The 14,329-nt window shown below is 45.3% G+C and overlaps 1 protein-coding gene across 1 annotated transcript in view; it reads left to right on the top strand.

Moving 5' to 3' along the window:
* Positions 1-14,329, top strand: part of OSMR (oncostatin M receptor) — a 69,952-nt gene that overhangs the window by 29,655 nt on the left and 25,968 nt on the right. Inside the window, exons 3-5 of the mRNA XM_077281505.1 lie at positions 1,969-2,132; positions 10,255-10,429; positions 12,892-13,173. Of these exons, the coding sequence (XP_077137620.1) occupies positions 1,969-2,132; positions 10,255-10,429; positions 12,892-13,173 (621 nt within the window). The remainder of the gene's footprint in view (positions 1-1,968; positions 2,133-10,254; positions 10,430-12,891; positions 13,174-14,329) is intronic.

Raw genomic sequence — 14,329 nt, 5'->3', positions numbered from 1 at the left:
TTACATAGACTGAACACCAGCACAGCCATCTATGTACAGGAGTTACATAGACTGAACACCAGCACAGCCAGCTATGTACAGGAGTTTCATAGACTGAACACCAGCACAGCCAGCTATGTACAAGAGTTACATAGACTGAACACCAGCACAGCCAGCTATGTACAGGAGTTTCATAGACTGAACACCAACACAGCCAGCTATGTACAGGAGTTTCATAGACTGAACACCAGCACAGCCATCTATGTACAGGAGTTACATAGACCGAACACCAGCACAGCCAGCTATGTACAAGAGTTACATAGACCGAACACCAGCACAGCCAGCTATGTACAAGAGTTGCATAGACTGAACACTAACACAGCCAGCTATGTACAAGAGTTACATAGACTGAACACCAGCACAGCCATCTATGTACAGGAGTTACATAGACCGAACACCAGCACAGCCATCTATGTACAGGAGTTACATAGACTGAACACTAGCACAGCTAGCTATGTACAAGAGTTACATAGACCGAACACCAGCACAGTCAGCTATGTACAAGAGTTACATAGACTGAACACCAGCACAGCCATCTATGTACAGGAGTTACATAGACTGAACACCAGCACAGCCAGCTATGTACAGGAGTTTCATAGACTGAACACCAGCACAGCCAGCTATGTACAAGAGTTACATAGACTGAACACCAGCACAGCCAGCTATGTACAGGAGTTTCATAGACTGAACACCAACACAGCCAGCTATGTACAGGAGTTTCATAGACTGAACACCAGCACAGCCATCTATGTACAGGAGTTACATAGACCGAACACCAGCACAGCCAGCTATGTACAAGAGTTGCATAGACTGAACACTAACACAGCCAGCTATGTACAAGAGTTACATAGACTGAACACCAGCACAGCCATCTATGTACAGGAGTTACATAGACCGAACACCAGCACAGCCAGCTATGTACAAGAGTTACATAGACCGAACACCAGCACAGCCAGCTATGTACAAGAGTTGCATAGACTGAACACTAACACAGCCAGCTATGTACAAGAGTTACATAGACTGAACACCAGCACAGCCATCTATGTACAGGAGTTACATAGACCGAACACCAGCACAGCCAGCTATGTACAAGAGTTGCATAGACTGAACACTAACACAGCCAGCTATGTACAAGAGTTACATAGACTGAACACCAGCACAGCCAGCTATGTACAGAGTTACATAGACTGAACACCAGCACAGACAGTTATGTATAGAGTTACACAGCAGCACAGACAACAATCTACAAGAGTTATCAGACTGTAGACCAGCACAGTCCACTACATACTGGACTTACACAGACTTTTACAGTCGCACAACTAGCTATGTACAGGGATATACAGTGGGAAATATAACAGCATAGCCTCCTATATACAGGAGTTAAACAGACTCTACAACAGCACAGATAGTGATGTACAGGAATTACATTAACAGTTCAACAAAGTAACCAGCTACTAGAGTTATACAGACCCTACTGAAATTTACCTACATGGCTTGGTGCTAATTAAAATACTTTGTGCAGACAATTATTTCTATTGGCTGCTCTGTATTAAACAGGATCACTGTGCAGGGACCGAACTGTGATGAGAGTGATTGAGCATGTGTGCCCTGCAGGATTCAGCTCATTACCTGGAAGGGCAAATCATGTTTATATATATCATTATAAACTTTGTAGAACACGTGGCATGGTACTATGGCAGAAAATATCAAAGCTCTGCACTGAATTAAATTGTTTCTTACACCAGCAGGTAAATGGTAATCATTTATTGTTATTTATTGTTATGATCTGTACAGTGCAAGTGAGATCGGTGAACAGCTCCATTAGGATCGAAAGAGACACTGTGTCTGACATTGTGTCTTTATACTCTGCGCTCATTGAAGGTTTGAGCTAAAACATTTGTTGTTTTCTTTTGCTTCTATTTTTTTTAGAAACTGCAGCGTCTTTCCCACTACTGAAACTAGAAATTTACAATGATTCACTGCAACAGCGTTTATATGTGGAATGGAACATAAGCGGAAAGACGTATGAGATATCAAACATAATGTTTCACATCCAGGTGGCCAGGTCCGAAAAAATGAATATTATTGAAGATGTAAGTAGTTCTGCTACTGTGGTGGCTGCACGTAGAATGTAACCATGTATCTCTGTATACAGGGAGCTCCCCCTAGTGGTGACTGCAGACAGGATCTTATCATGTATCTCTGTATACAGGGAGCTCCCCCTAGTGGTGGCTGCAGACAGGATCTTATCCTGTATCTCTGTGTACAGGGAGCTCCCCCTAGTGGTGGCTGCAGACAGGATCATATCATGTGTCTCTGTATACAGGGAGCTCCCCCTAGTGGTGACTGCAGACAGGATCTTATCATGTATCTCTGTATACAGGGAGCTCCCCCTAGTGGTGGCTGCAGACAGGATCTTATCATGTGTCTCTGTATACAGGGAGCTCCCCCTAGTGGTGACTGCAGACAGGATCTTATCATGTATCTCTGTATACAGGGAGCTCCTCCTAGTGGTGGCTGCAGACAGAATTTTATCATGTATCTCTGTATACAGAGAGCTCCCCCTAGTGGTGACTGCAGACAGAATCTTATCATGTATCTCTGTATACAGGGAGCTCCTCCTAGTGGAGGCTACAGACAGAATCTTATCAAGTATCTCTGTATACAGGGAGCTCCCCCTAGTGGAGGCTACAGACAGGATCTTATCATGTATCTCTGTATACAGGGAGCTCCCCCTAGTGGTGACTGCAGACAGGATCTTATCATGTATCTCTGTATACAGGGAGCTCCCCCTAGTGGTGACTGCAGAGAGGATCTTATCATGTATCTCTGTATACAGGGAGCTCTCCCTAGTGGTGACTGCAGACAGAATCTTATCATGTATCTCTGTATACAGGGAGCTCCCCCTAGTGGTGACTGCAGACAGGATCTTATCATGTATCTCTGTATACAGGGAGCTCCCCCTAGTGGTGACTGCAGAGAGGATCTTATCATGTATCTCTGTATACAGGGAGCTCCCCCTAGTGGTGGCTGCAGACAGGATCTTATCAAGTATCTCTGCATACAGGGAGCTCCCCCTAGTGGTGGCTGCAGACAGGATCTTATCATGTATCGCTGTATACAGGGAGCTCCCCCTAGTGGTGTCTGCAGACAGGATCTTATCATGTATCTCTGTATACAGGGAGCTCCCCCTAGTGGTGACTGCAGACAGGATCTTATCATGTATCTCTATATACAGGGAGCTCCCCCTAGTGGTGACTGCAGACAGGATCTTATCATGTATCTCTATATACAGGGAGCTCCCCCTAGTGGTGACTGCAGACAGGATCTTATCATGTATCTCTGTATACAGGGAGCTCCCCCCTAGTGGTGGCTGCAGACCGGATCTTATCATGTATCTCTGTATACAGGGAGCTCCCCCTAGTGGTGACTGCAGACAGGATCTTATCATGTATCTCTGTATACAGGGAGCTCCCCCTAGTGGTGGCTGCAGACAGGATCTTATCAAGTATCTCTGCATACAGGGAGCTCCCCCTAGTGGTGGCTGCAGACAGGATCTTATCATGTATCTCTGTATACAGGGAGCTCCCCCTAGTGGTGTCTGCAGACAGGATCTTTGTTGTGAATTTGCTTTTTGCTCCCTCTAGTGGTTACTAGTTTTTTGACTCTGGTTTTTCTGTCATTCCTTTTATCCGCACCTGGGTCATTAGTTAGGGGTGTTGCTATATAAGCTCCCTGGACCTTCAGTTCTATGCCTGGCAACGTAGTTATCAGAGCTAGTCTGCTGTGCTCTTGTCTACTGATCCTGGTTCCAGTTATATCAGCTAAGTCTGCCTTTTGCTTTTTGCTATTTGTTTTGGTTTTGTATTTTTGTCCAGCTTGTTCCTAATCTATATCCTGACCTTCGCTGGAAGCTCTAGGGGGCTGGTGTTCTCCCCCCGGACCGTTAGACGGTTCGGGGGTTCTTGAATTTCCAGTGTGGATTTTGATAGGGTTTTTGTTGACCATATAAGTTACCTTTCTTTATTCTGCTATCAGTAAGCGGGCCTCTCTGTGCTAAACCTGGTTCATTTCTGTGTTTGTCATTTCCTCTTACCTCACCGTTATTATTTGTGGGGGGCTTCTATCCAGCTTTGGGGTCCCCTTCTCTGGAGGCAAGAAAGGTCTTTGTTTTTCCTCTACTAGGGGTAGCTAGATTCTCCGGCTGGCGCGTGTCATCTAGAATCAACGTAGGAATGATCCCCGGCTACTTCTAGTGTTGGCGTTAGGAGTAGATATATGGTCAACCCAGTTACCACTGCCCTATGAGCTGGATTTTTGTATTCTGCAGACTTCCACGTTCCTCTGAGACCCTCGCCATTGGGGTCATAACAGTTTGCCAGGCCAGTATTAAATGTTTAATGCATTGCAGAAGAGGGATTATAAGAAAGAAGATTCTGAGTTTTTTTTTTTTTTTTCTTTTTCCCCTTTACCTCAGAGTGGCTATGCTTGCTGCAGACATGAATGTCCAGACCTTGATTACAAGTGTGGACCAGCTGGCTACTCGTGTGCAGGGCATACAAGACTATGTTATCAGAAATCCTAGGTCAGAACCTAAAATACCGATTCCTGAACTGTTTTCCGGAGACAGGTTTAAGTTTAGGAATTTCGTGAATAATTGTAAATTGTTTTTGTCCCTGAGACCCTGTTCATCTGGAGATTCTGCTCAGCAAGTAAAAATTGTTATTTCGTTCTTACGGGGCGACCCTCAGGATTGGGCTTTTTCGCTGGCGCCAGGAGATCCGGCATTGGCTGATCTTGATGCGTTTTTTCTGGCGCTCGGTTTACTTTATGAGGAACCCAATCTTGAGATTCAGGCAGAAAAGGCCTTGCTGGCTATGTCTCAGGGGCAGGACGAGGCTGAAGTGTATTGCCAAAAATTTCGGAAATGGTCCGTGCTGACACATTGGAACGAGTGTGCACTGGCCGCTAATTTTAGAAATGGCCTTTCTGAAGCCATTAAGAATGTTATGGTGGGTTTTCCCATTCCCACAGGTCTGAATGATACTATGGCACTGGCTATTCAAATTGACCGGCGGTTGCGGGAACGCAAAACCGCAAATTCCCTCATGGTGTTGTCTGAACAGACACCTAATTCGGTGCAATGTGATAGAAAAACCGCAAATTCCCTCATGGTGTTGTCTGAACAGACACCTGATTTAATGCAATGTGATAGAATCCTGACTAGAAATGAGCGGAAAATTCATAGACGCCGGAATGGCTTGTGCTACTACTGTGGTGATTCTACACATGTTATCTCAGCATGCTCTAAACGTATAGCTAAGGTTGTTAGTCCTGTCACCGTTGGTAATTTGCAACCTAAATTTATTCTGTCTGTAACCTTGATTTGCTCACTGTCGTCTTATCCTGTCATGGCGTTTGTAGATTCAGGTGCTGCCCTGAGTCTCATGGATCTCTCATTTGCTAAGCGCTGTGGTTTTACTCTTGAACCATTAGAAAATCCTATTCCTCTTAGGGGTATTGATGCTACGCCATTGGCAGCAAATAAACCGCAGTATTGGACACAGGTTACCATGTGCATGACTCCTGAACACCGCGAGGTGATACGTTTCCTGGTTTTACATAAGATGCATGATTTGGTTGTTTTAGGGCTGCCATGGTTACAGACCCATAATCCAGTCCTGGACTGGAAGGCTATGTCAGTCTCAAGTTGGGGCTGTCGTGGTATTCATGGGGATTCCCTGCCTGTGTCTATTGCTTCTTCTACGCCTTCGGAAGTTCCGGAGTATTTGTCCGATTATCAGGATGTCTTCAGTGAGTCTGAGTCCAGTGCACTGCCTCCTCATAGGGACTGTGACTGTGCTATAGATTTGATCCCAGGCAGTAAATTTCCTAAGGGAAGACTGTTTAATCTGTCGGTACCTGAACATACCGCTATGCGTTCATATATCAAGGAGTCTCTGGAGAAAGGACATATTCGTCCGTCTTCTTCCCCTCTTGGTGCGGGATTCTTTTTTGTGGCAAAAAAGGACGGATCTTTGAGGCCTTGTATTGATTATCGGCTTTTAAATAAGATCACTATCAAATTTCAGTATCCTTTGCCGCTGTTGTCTGACTTGTTTGCCCGGATTAAAGGTGCCAAGTGGTTCACCAAGATAGACCTTCGTGGTGCGTACAACCTTGTGCGCATTAAGCAAGGTGATGAATGGAAAACCGCATTCAATACGCCCGAAGGTCATTTTGAGTACTTGGTGATGCCTTTTGGGCTCTCCAATGCGCCTTCAGTTTTTCAGTCCTTTATGCATGACATTTTCCGGAAGTATCTGGATAAATTTTTGATTGTTTATCTGGATGATATTTTGGTTTTTTCTGAGAATTGGGATTCGCATGTGGAGCAGGTCAGGTTGGTCTTTAAAATTTTGCGTGAAAATTCGTTATTTGTCAAGGGCTCAAAATGTCTTTTTGGTGTACAGAAGGTTCCCTTTTTGGGGTTCATTTTTTCCCCTTCTGCTGTGGAGATGGACCCAGTCAAGGTCCGAGCTATTCTTGATTGGACTCAGCCCTCGTCAGTTAAGAGTCTTCAGAAGTTCTTGGGTTTCGCTAACTTCTACCGTCGTTTTATCGCTAATTTTTCTAGCATTGTGAAACCTTTGACGGATATGACCAAGAAGGGCTCCGATGTAGCTAACTGGGCTCCTGCTGCCGTGGAGGCTTTCCAGGAGTTGAAACGCCGGTTTACTTCGGCGCCTGTTTTGTGCCAGCCCGATGTCTCACTTCCCTTTCAGGTTGAGGTGGATGCTTCAGAGATTGGAGCAGGGGTCGTTTTGTCGCAGAGAGGCCCTGGTTGCTCTGTTATGAAACCTTGTGCCTTTTTCTCTAGGAAGTTTTCGCCTGCCGAGCGAAATTATGATGTGGGCAATCGGGAGTTGTTGGCCATGAAATGGGCATTTGAGGAGTGGCGTCATTGGCTCGAGGGTGCTAAGCATCGTGTGGTGGTCTTGACTGATCACAAAAATCTGATGTATCTCGAGTCTGCTAAACGCCTTAATCCGAGACAGGCCCGCTGGTCATTGTTTTTCTCCCGCTTTGATTTTGTTGTCTCGTATTTACCAGGTTCAAAGAATGTGAAGGCCGATGCTCTTTCTAGGAGCTTTGTGCCTGATGCTCCTGGAGTCACTGAACCTGTTGGTATTCTTAAAGATGGAGTTATCTTGTCAGCTATTTCTCCGGATCTGCGACGTGTGTTGCAGAGATTTCAGGCTGATAGGCCTGAGTCTTGTCCACCTGACAGACTGTTTGTCCCGGATAAGTGGACTAGCAGAGTCATTTCCGAGGTTCATTCCTCGGTGTTGGCAGGTCACCCGGGAATTTTTGGCACCAGAGATCTAGTGGCCAGGTCCTTTTGGTGGCCTTCCTTGTCAAGGGATGTGCGGTCATTTGTGCAGTCCTGTGGGACTTGTGCTCGAGCCAAGCCTTGCTGTTCTCGTGCCAGCGGTTTGCTCTTGCCCTTGCCTGTCCCGAAGAGACCTTGGACACATATCTCCATGGATTTCATTTCTGATCTTCCGCTATCTCAGGGCATGTCCGTTATCTGGGTGATATGTGATCGCTTCTCCAAGATGGTCCATTTGGTTCCATTGCCTAAGCTGCCTTCCTCTTCCGATCTGGTTCCTGTGTTTTTCCAGAACGTGGTTCGTTTGCACGGCATCCCTGAGAATATTGTGTCAGACAGAGGATCCCAGTTCGTTTCCAGGTTCTGGCGATCCTTTTGTAGTAGGATGGGCATTGATTTGTCGTTTTCGTCTGCCTTCCATCCTCAGACTAATGGACAGACGGAGCGAACCAATCAGACTTTGGAGGCTTATTTGAGGTGTTTTGTCTCTGCTGATCAGGACGATTGGGTGACATTCTTGCCGTTGGCTGAGTTTGCCCTTAATAATCGGGCTAGTTCCGCCACCTTGGTTTCGCCTTTTTTCTGCAACTCTGGTTTCCATCCTCGCTTTTCTTCAGGTCATGTGGAGCCTTCTGACTGTCCTGGGGTGGATTCTGTGGTGGATAGGTTGCAGCGGATCTGGAATCATGTGGTGGACAACTTGAAGTTGTCACAGGAGAGGGCTCAGCGCTTTGCCAACCGCCGCCGCGGTGTGGGTCCCCGACTACGCGTTGGGGATTTGGTATGGCTTTCTTCCCGCTTTGTTCCTATGAAGGTCTCCTCTCCCAAATTTAAACCTCGTTTTATTGGGCCTTACAAGATATTGGAAATCCTTAATCCTGTATCTTTTCGTCTGGATCTTCCTGTGTCGTTTGCTATTCACAATGTATTTCATAGGTCCTTGTTGCGGCGGTACATTGTGCCTGTAGTTCCTTCTGCTGAGCCTCCTGCTCCGGTGTTGGTTGAGGGCGAGTTGGAGTACGTGGTGGAGAAGATCTTGGATTCTCGCCTCTCCAGGCGGAGGCTTCAGTACCTGGTCAAGTGGAAGGGCTATGGTCAGGAGGATAATTCCTGGGTGGTCGCCTCTGATGTTCATGCGGCCGATTTAGTTCGTGCCTTTCATGCCGCTCATCCTGATCGCCCTGGTGGTCGTGGTGAGGGTTCGGTGACCCCTCACTAAGGGGGGGGGTACTGTTGTGAATTTGCTTTTTGCTCCCTCTAGTGGTTACTAGTTTTTTGACTCTGGTTTTTCTGTCATTCCTTTTATCCGCACCTGGGTCATTAGTTAGGGGTGTTGCTATATAAGCTCCCTGGACCTTCAGTTCTATGCCTGGCAACGTAGTTATCAGAGCTAGTCTGCTGTGCTCTTGTCTACTGATCCTGGTTCCAGTTATATCAGCTAAGTCTGCCTTTTGCTTTTTGCTATTTGTTTTGGTTTTGTATTTTTGTCCAGCTTGTTCCAAATCTATATCCTGACCTTTGCTGGAAGCTCTAGGGGGCTGGTGTTCTCCCCCCGGACCGTTAGACGGTTCGGGGGTTCTTGAATTTCCAGTGTGGATTTTGATAGGGTTTTTGTTGACCATATAAGTTACCTTTCTTTATTCTGCTATCAGTAAGCGGGCCTCTCTGTGCTAAACCTGGTTCATTTCTGTGTTTGTCATTTCCTCTTACCTCACCGTTATTATTTGTGGGGGGCTTCTATCCAGCTTTGGGGTCCCCTTCTCTGGAGGCAAGAAAGGTCTTTGTTTTTCCTCTACTAGGGGTAGCTAGATTCTCCGGCTGGCGCGTGTCATCTAGAATCAACGTAGGTATGATCCCCGGCTACTGCTAGTGTTGGCGTTAGGAGTAGATATATGGTCAACCCAGTTACCACTGCCCTATGAGCTGGATTTTTGTATTCTGCAGACTTCCACGTTCCTCTGAGACCCTCGCCATTGGGGTCATAACAGATCTTATCATGTATCTCTGTATACAGGGAGCTCCCCCTAGTGGTGACTGCAGACAGGATCTTATCATGTATCTCTATATACAGGGAGCTCCCCCTAGTGGTGACTGCAGACAGGATCTTATCATGTATCTCTATATACAGGGAGCTCCCCCTAGTGGTGACTGCAGACAGGATCTTATCATGTATCTCTGTATACAGGGAGCTCCCCCCTAGTGGTGGCTGCAGACCGGATCTTATCATGTATCTCTGTATACAGGGAGCTCCCCCTAGTGGTGGCTGCAGACAGAATCTTATCATGTATCTCTGTATACAGGGAGCTCCCCCTAGTGGTGACTGCAGACAGGATCTTATCATGTATCTCTGTATACAGGGAGCTCCCCCTAGTGGTGGCTGCAGACAGGATCTTATCATGTATCTCTGTATACAGGGAGCTCCCCCTAGTGGTGACTGCAGACAGGATCTTATCATGTATCTCTGTATACAGGGAGCTCCCCCTAGTGGTGGCTGCAGACAGAATCTTATCATGTATCTCTGTATACAGGGAGCTCCCCCTAGTGGTGACTGCAGACAGGATCTTATCATGTATCTCTGTATACAGGGAGCTCCCCCTAGTGGTGTCTGCAGACAGGATCTTATCATGTATCTCTGTATACAGGGAGCTCCCCCTAGTGGTGACTGCAGACAGGATCTTATCATGTATCTCTGTATACAGGGAGCTCCCCCTAGTGGTAGCTGCAGACAGGAACCTATCATGTATCTGTGTATACAGGGAACTCCCTGTAGTTGTTGCTTATTTTCTATGTGATTTCCTGTTATATTTTTAACTATATTACAGAAATATTTCAAACCAGAATTTTCCAGTAGTCATACAAGTTTCCATTGGACTTGGGATTCTCAGCTTCCCTTGGAATGTGACTCTCATTCGGTGCGTATACGGAGCGCGGCTGAAGGAAATATCTCAACTACAGAAATAAAATGGAGCATATGGAGTTCATGGAAAACTCATTATGGTGAGTTGGGGCTGCCATTTTTAACTTAAAGTCCTTCTCCTTTTCTGGGGGGGTGTTTTGCAGTTTAATGGGTTTGTGGGAAATACGGACTCTTCTTCTCTACCAGAAAAAATTGTGTTTCCCATTTCACACTACACTTTTCTTCTAGGGATATCCTCGCCATTACTTCCCCAGTAGTCACAGTTTTCCCACAATAGTAACAAAAGGGCCCAGTACCATATAGGATGCCACTAATAATTACAGCAAGGCTGCCCCTATGGCTTCCTCAGTAGTCGTTCCTTCCTCTTCCATAGTATAGGCGCCGCTGATCTAATACATAAGGAGAATAAATTGTGCTTTCTTATCTTTACTGGGAAAATGAAATCTGAGACTGCAGTCCAGAAAACAGGGGATTCTGTCTTCTGTGTAACCAACATTGATTTGGGCGTTAAAAAAAACAACACATTTTTGATGAGTAACAAAATAACATCCTGCTCCAAAGTGAAGAACATTTCATCACTGCTCTGATTGATTCAGTTGTTTTTAACTTTTTGCTCTGGTAGTTATATATGATGGCCAAGAAAATATCTCACGTGGCATTTGGATTTCACCTCTAGGATAAATTTTAGAGTTTAATGCAAGATTTCAAAATGTCAATACAGGATCTGCACCCTTGTGGGAATTGTTATGTATACAGCCATGACTGTCCCGAGAAGTAACTGCATAAAGCCATATACATTGAGCTCCCTCTAGTGGAGACTGTATAAATCTGTATGTAGTGAGCTCCCCTAGTGGTGACTGTATAAATCTATATGTAGTGAGCTCCTCCTATTGGTGACTGTATAATCTGTATGTAGTGAGCTCCCTCTAGTGGTGGCTGTATAAATCTGTATGTAGTGAGCTCCTCCTATTGGTGACTGTATAATCTGTATGTAGTGAGCTCCCACTAGTGGTGGCTGTATAAATCTGTATGTAGTGAGCTCCCCCTAGTGGTGGCTGTATAAATCTGTATGTAGTGAGCTCCCTCTAGTGGTGGCTGTATAAATCTGTATGTAGTGAGCTCCCCCTAGTGGAGACTGTATAAATCTGTATGTAGTGAGCTCCCCTAGTGGTGACTGTATAAATCTATATGTAGTGAGCTCCTCCTATTGGTGACTGTATAATCTGTATGTAGTGAGCTCCTTCTAGTGGTGACTGTATAAATCTGTATGTAGTGAGCTCCCACTAGTGGTGGCTGTATAAATCTGTATGTAGTGAGCTCCCCCTAGTGGTGGCTGTATAAATCTGTATGTAGTGAGCTCCCTCTAGTGGTGGCTGTATAATCTGTATGCAGTGAGCTCCCCCTAGTGGTGACTGTATAAATCTGTATGTAGTGAGCTCCCCCTAGTGGTGGCTGTATAAATCTGTATGTAGTGAGCTCCCTCTAGTGGTGGCTGTATAAATCTGTATGTAGTGAGCTCCCCCTAGTGGAGACTGTATAAATCTATATGTAGTGAGCTCCCTCTAGTGGTGACTGTATAAATCTGTATGTAGTGAGCTTCTCCTAGTGATGGCTGTATAATCTGTATGTAGTGAGCTCCCTCTAGTGGTGGCTGTATAAATCTGTATGTAGTGAGCTCCTCCTATTGGTGACTGTATAATCTGTATGTAGTGAGCTCCCTCTAGTGGTGGCTGTATAAATCTGTATGTAGTGAGCTCCCCCTAGTGGTGGCTGTATAAATCTGTATGTAGTGAGCTCCCTCTAGTGGTGGCTGTATAATCTGTATGTAATGAGCTCCTCCTAGTGGTGGCTGTGTAAATCTGTATATAGTGAGCTCCCCCTAGTGGTGACTGTACAAATCTGTATGTAGTGAGCTCCCTCTAGTGGTGGCTGTATAAATCTATATGTAGTGAGCTCCCTCTAGTGGTGGCTGTATAAATCTGTATGTAGTGAGCTCCCTCTAGTGGTGGCTGTATAAATCTGTATGTAGTGAGCTCCTCCTATTGGTGGCTGTATAAATCTGTATGTAGTGAGCTCCTCCTATTGGTGACTGTATAAATCTGTATGTAGTGAGCTCCTCCTAGTGGTGGCTGTATATATCTGTATGTAGTGAGCTCCTCCTATTGGTGACTGTATAAATCTGTATGTAGTGAGCTCCCCCTAGTGGTGACTGTATAAATCTGTGTAGTGAGCTCCCCCTACTGTTGACTGTATCAATCTCTATGCATACAACGCCCCCTAGTGGTGAGTGCAGTGACTATAATGAGGGAGCAGTTCCACCACAGATCCTAGAGGCATCAGATGATCGGGCCACTGACTGTCTATAGTATGAAAGTCTCACAATAAATTCTTGGTGTTTTTTTTCTCATTGACTTTAGTGGTTTTCACCACAACCGCGACTGAAACCTCAATGAAAGTGGTGACGTATCCGCCAGTATAAGGGTCTTAATCACTTCCTATTCTATAATAATTAACCCCTTATTCCCCCGCTTTTCCCCTATAGGAGACAATAACGAGAGATCTAGCACAGTAATTTACCCACACGAGCGGGTGGTCCTGGAGGGGTCCGACGTCACCTTTTGCTGTTTGCCTGGACGGGATCAGACCATACAAGAAATGATGTACCGTTCTAAAAAGATCGAGCGATCCCGCGACATGGGGACGGACCGTTATGTCATCTCAGTAAGAAACGTGACAAGGACAAGATCAGACGGAGGCACCGTCCTGTGTGTGGTGGACAATATCGGAGAGGACCTCACTCCCGGGAACGTGCTCATCGTCAGCAGTAAGTGGCCGGTGGTGACACGATCTCCCGATGGGACAGTTATGGAAAGTTCCTGATGACACCTGCTGCGGTATCACTGCTACATAGTTATTATTTTGCCACCGTCAATCCCTTTGATTTGGGCTCTGAAGGTTTTTTGTGGACATATTATGAGTGTAAGATTCTGGGAAAGTTCCGTATGATGCGGTCACTGTGTGGCAGTATGATGCGGTCACTATGTGGCAGTATAATGTGGGCACTGGATGACGCTAATATGGACGTTCTGGGTAGATAGATTATGGGGTCTATGTAGTGAACTGTTAAGTAAGTTCTACTCATGATGGAAATGTTTCTCCTGACGAGACCCTTGTAGAATGTGCATTCTTCCCACATGTATGAAGCCATTACACTATGTTCCAAATTATTATGCAAATGACATTTTTCTCGGATTTTCCTAAATGATCGGTGCAAATGACAGTCAGTCTAATAAAAGTCATCACCCGTTAGAGTATACATCGAATTTTATTGAAGAAACCTCCCAATGATAACAGTATAATCTCCAAAATGAATAAAAACTCAAAATGCACTGTTCCAAATTATTAGGCACAGTAGTATTTCTAAACATTTGATATGTTTTAAAGAAATGAAAATGCTCATTTGTGGAATTTGCAGCATCAGGAGGTCACATTCACTGAACAAAAAAGCTATTTAACTCCAAAACATCCTAACAGGCCAAGTTACATGTTAACATAGGACCCTTCTTTGATGTCACCTTCACAATTCTTGCATCCATTGAACTTGTGAGTTTTTCGAGAGTTTCTGCTTGTATTTCTTTGCATGAAGTCAGAATAGCCTCCCAGAGCTGCTGTTTTGATGTGAACTGCCTCCCACCCTCATAGATCTTTTGTTTGATGGTACTCCAAAGGTTCTCTATAGGGTTGAGGTCAGGGGAAGATGGTGGCCACACCATGAGTTTATCTCCTTTTATGCCCATAGCAGCCAATGACTCAGAGGGATTCTTTGCAGCATGAGATGGGGCATTGTCATGCATGAAGATGATTTTGTTCCTGAAGGCGCGTTTCTGCTTTTTGGACCATGGAAGAAAGTTGTCAGTCAGAAACTCTATTTACTTTGCTGAGGTCATTTTCACACCTTCAGGAACCTTAAAGGGCCCTAC

This window comes from Ranitomeya variabilis, chromosome 1 (assembly GCF_051348905.1).
Source record: "Ranitomeya variabilis isolate aRanVar5 chromosome 1, aRanVar5.hap1, whole genome shotgun sequence".
In the NCBI taxonomy this organism is placed as follows: Eukaryota; Metazoa; Chordata; class Amphibia; order Anura; family Dendrobatidae; genus Ranitomeya; species Ranitomeya variabilis.
Note: the sequence above shows the minus strand (reverse complement) of the source record. Positions and strands in the feature narration are given on the sequence as shown.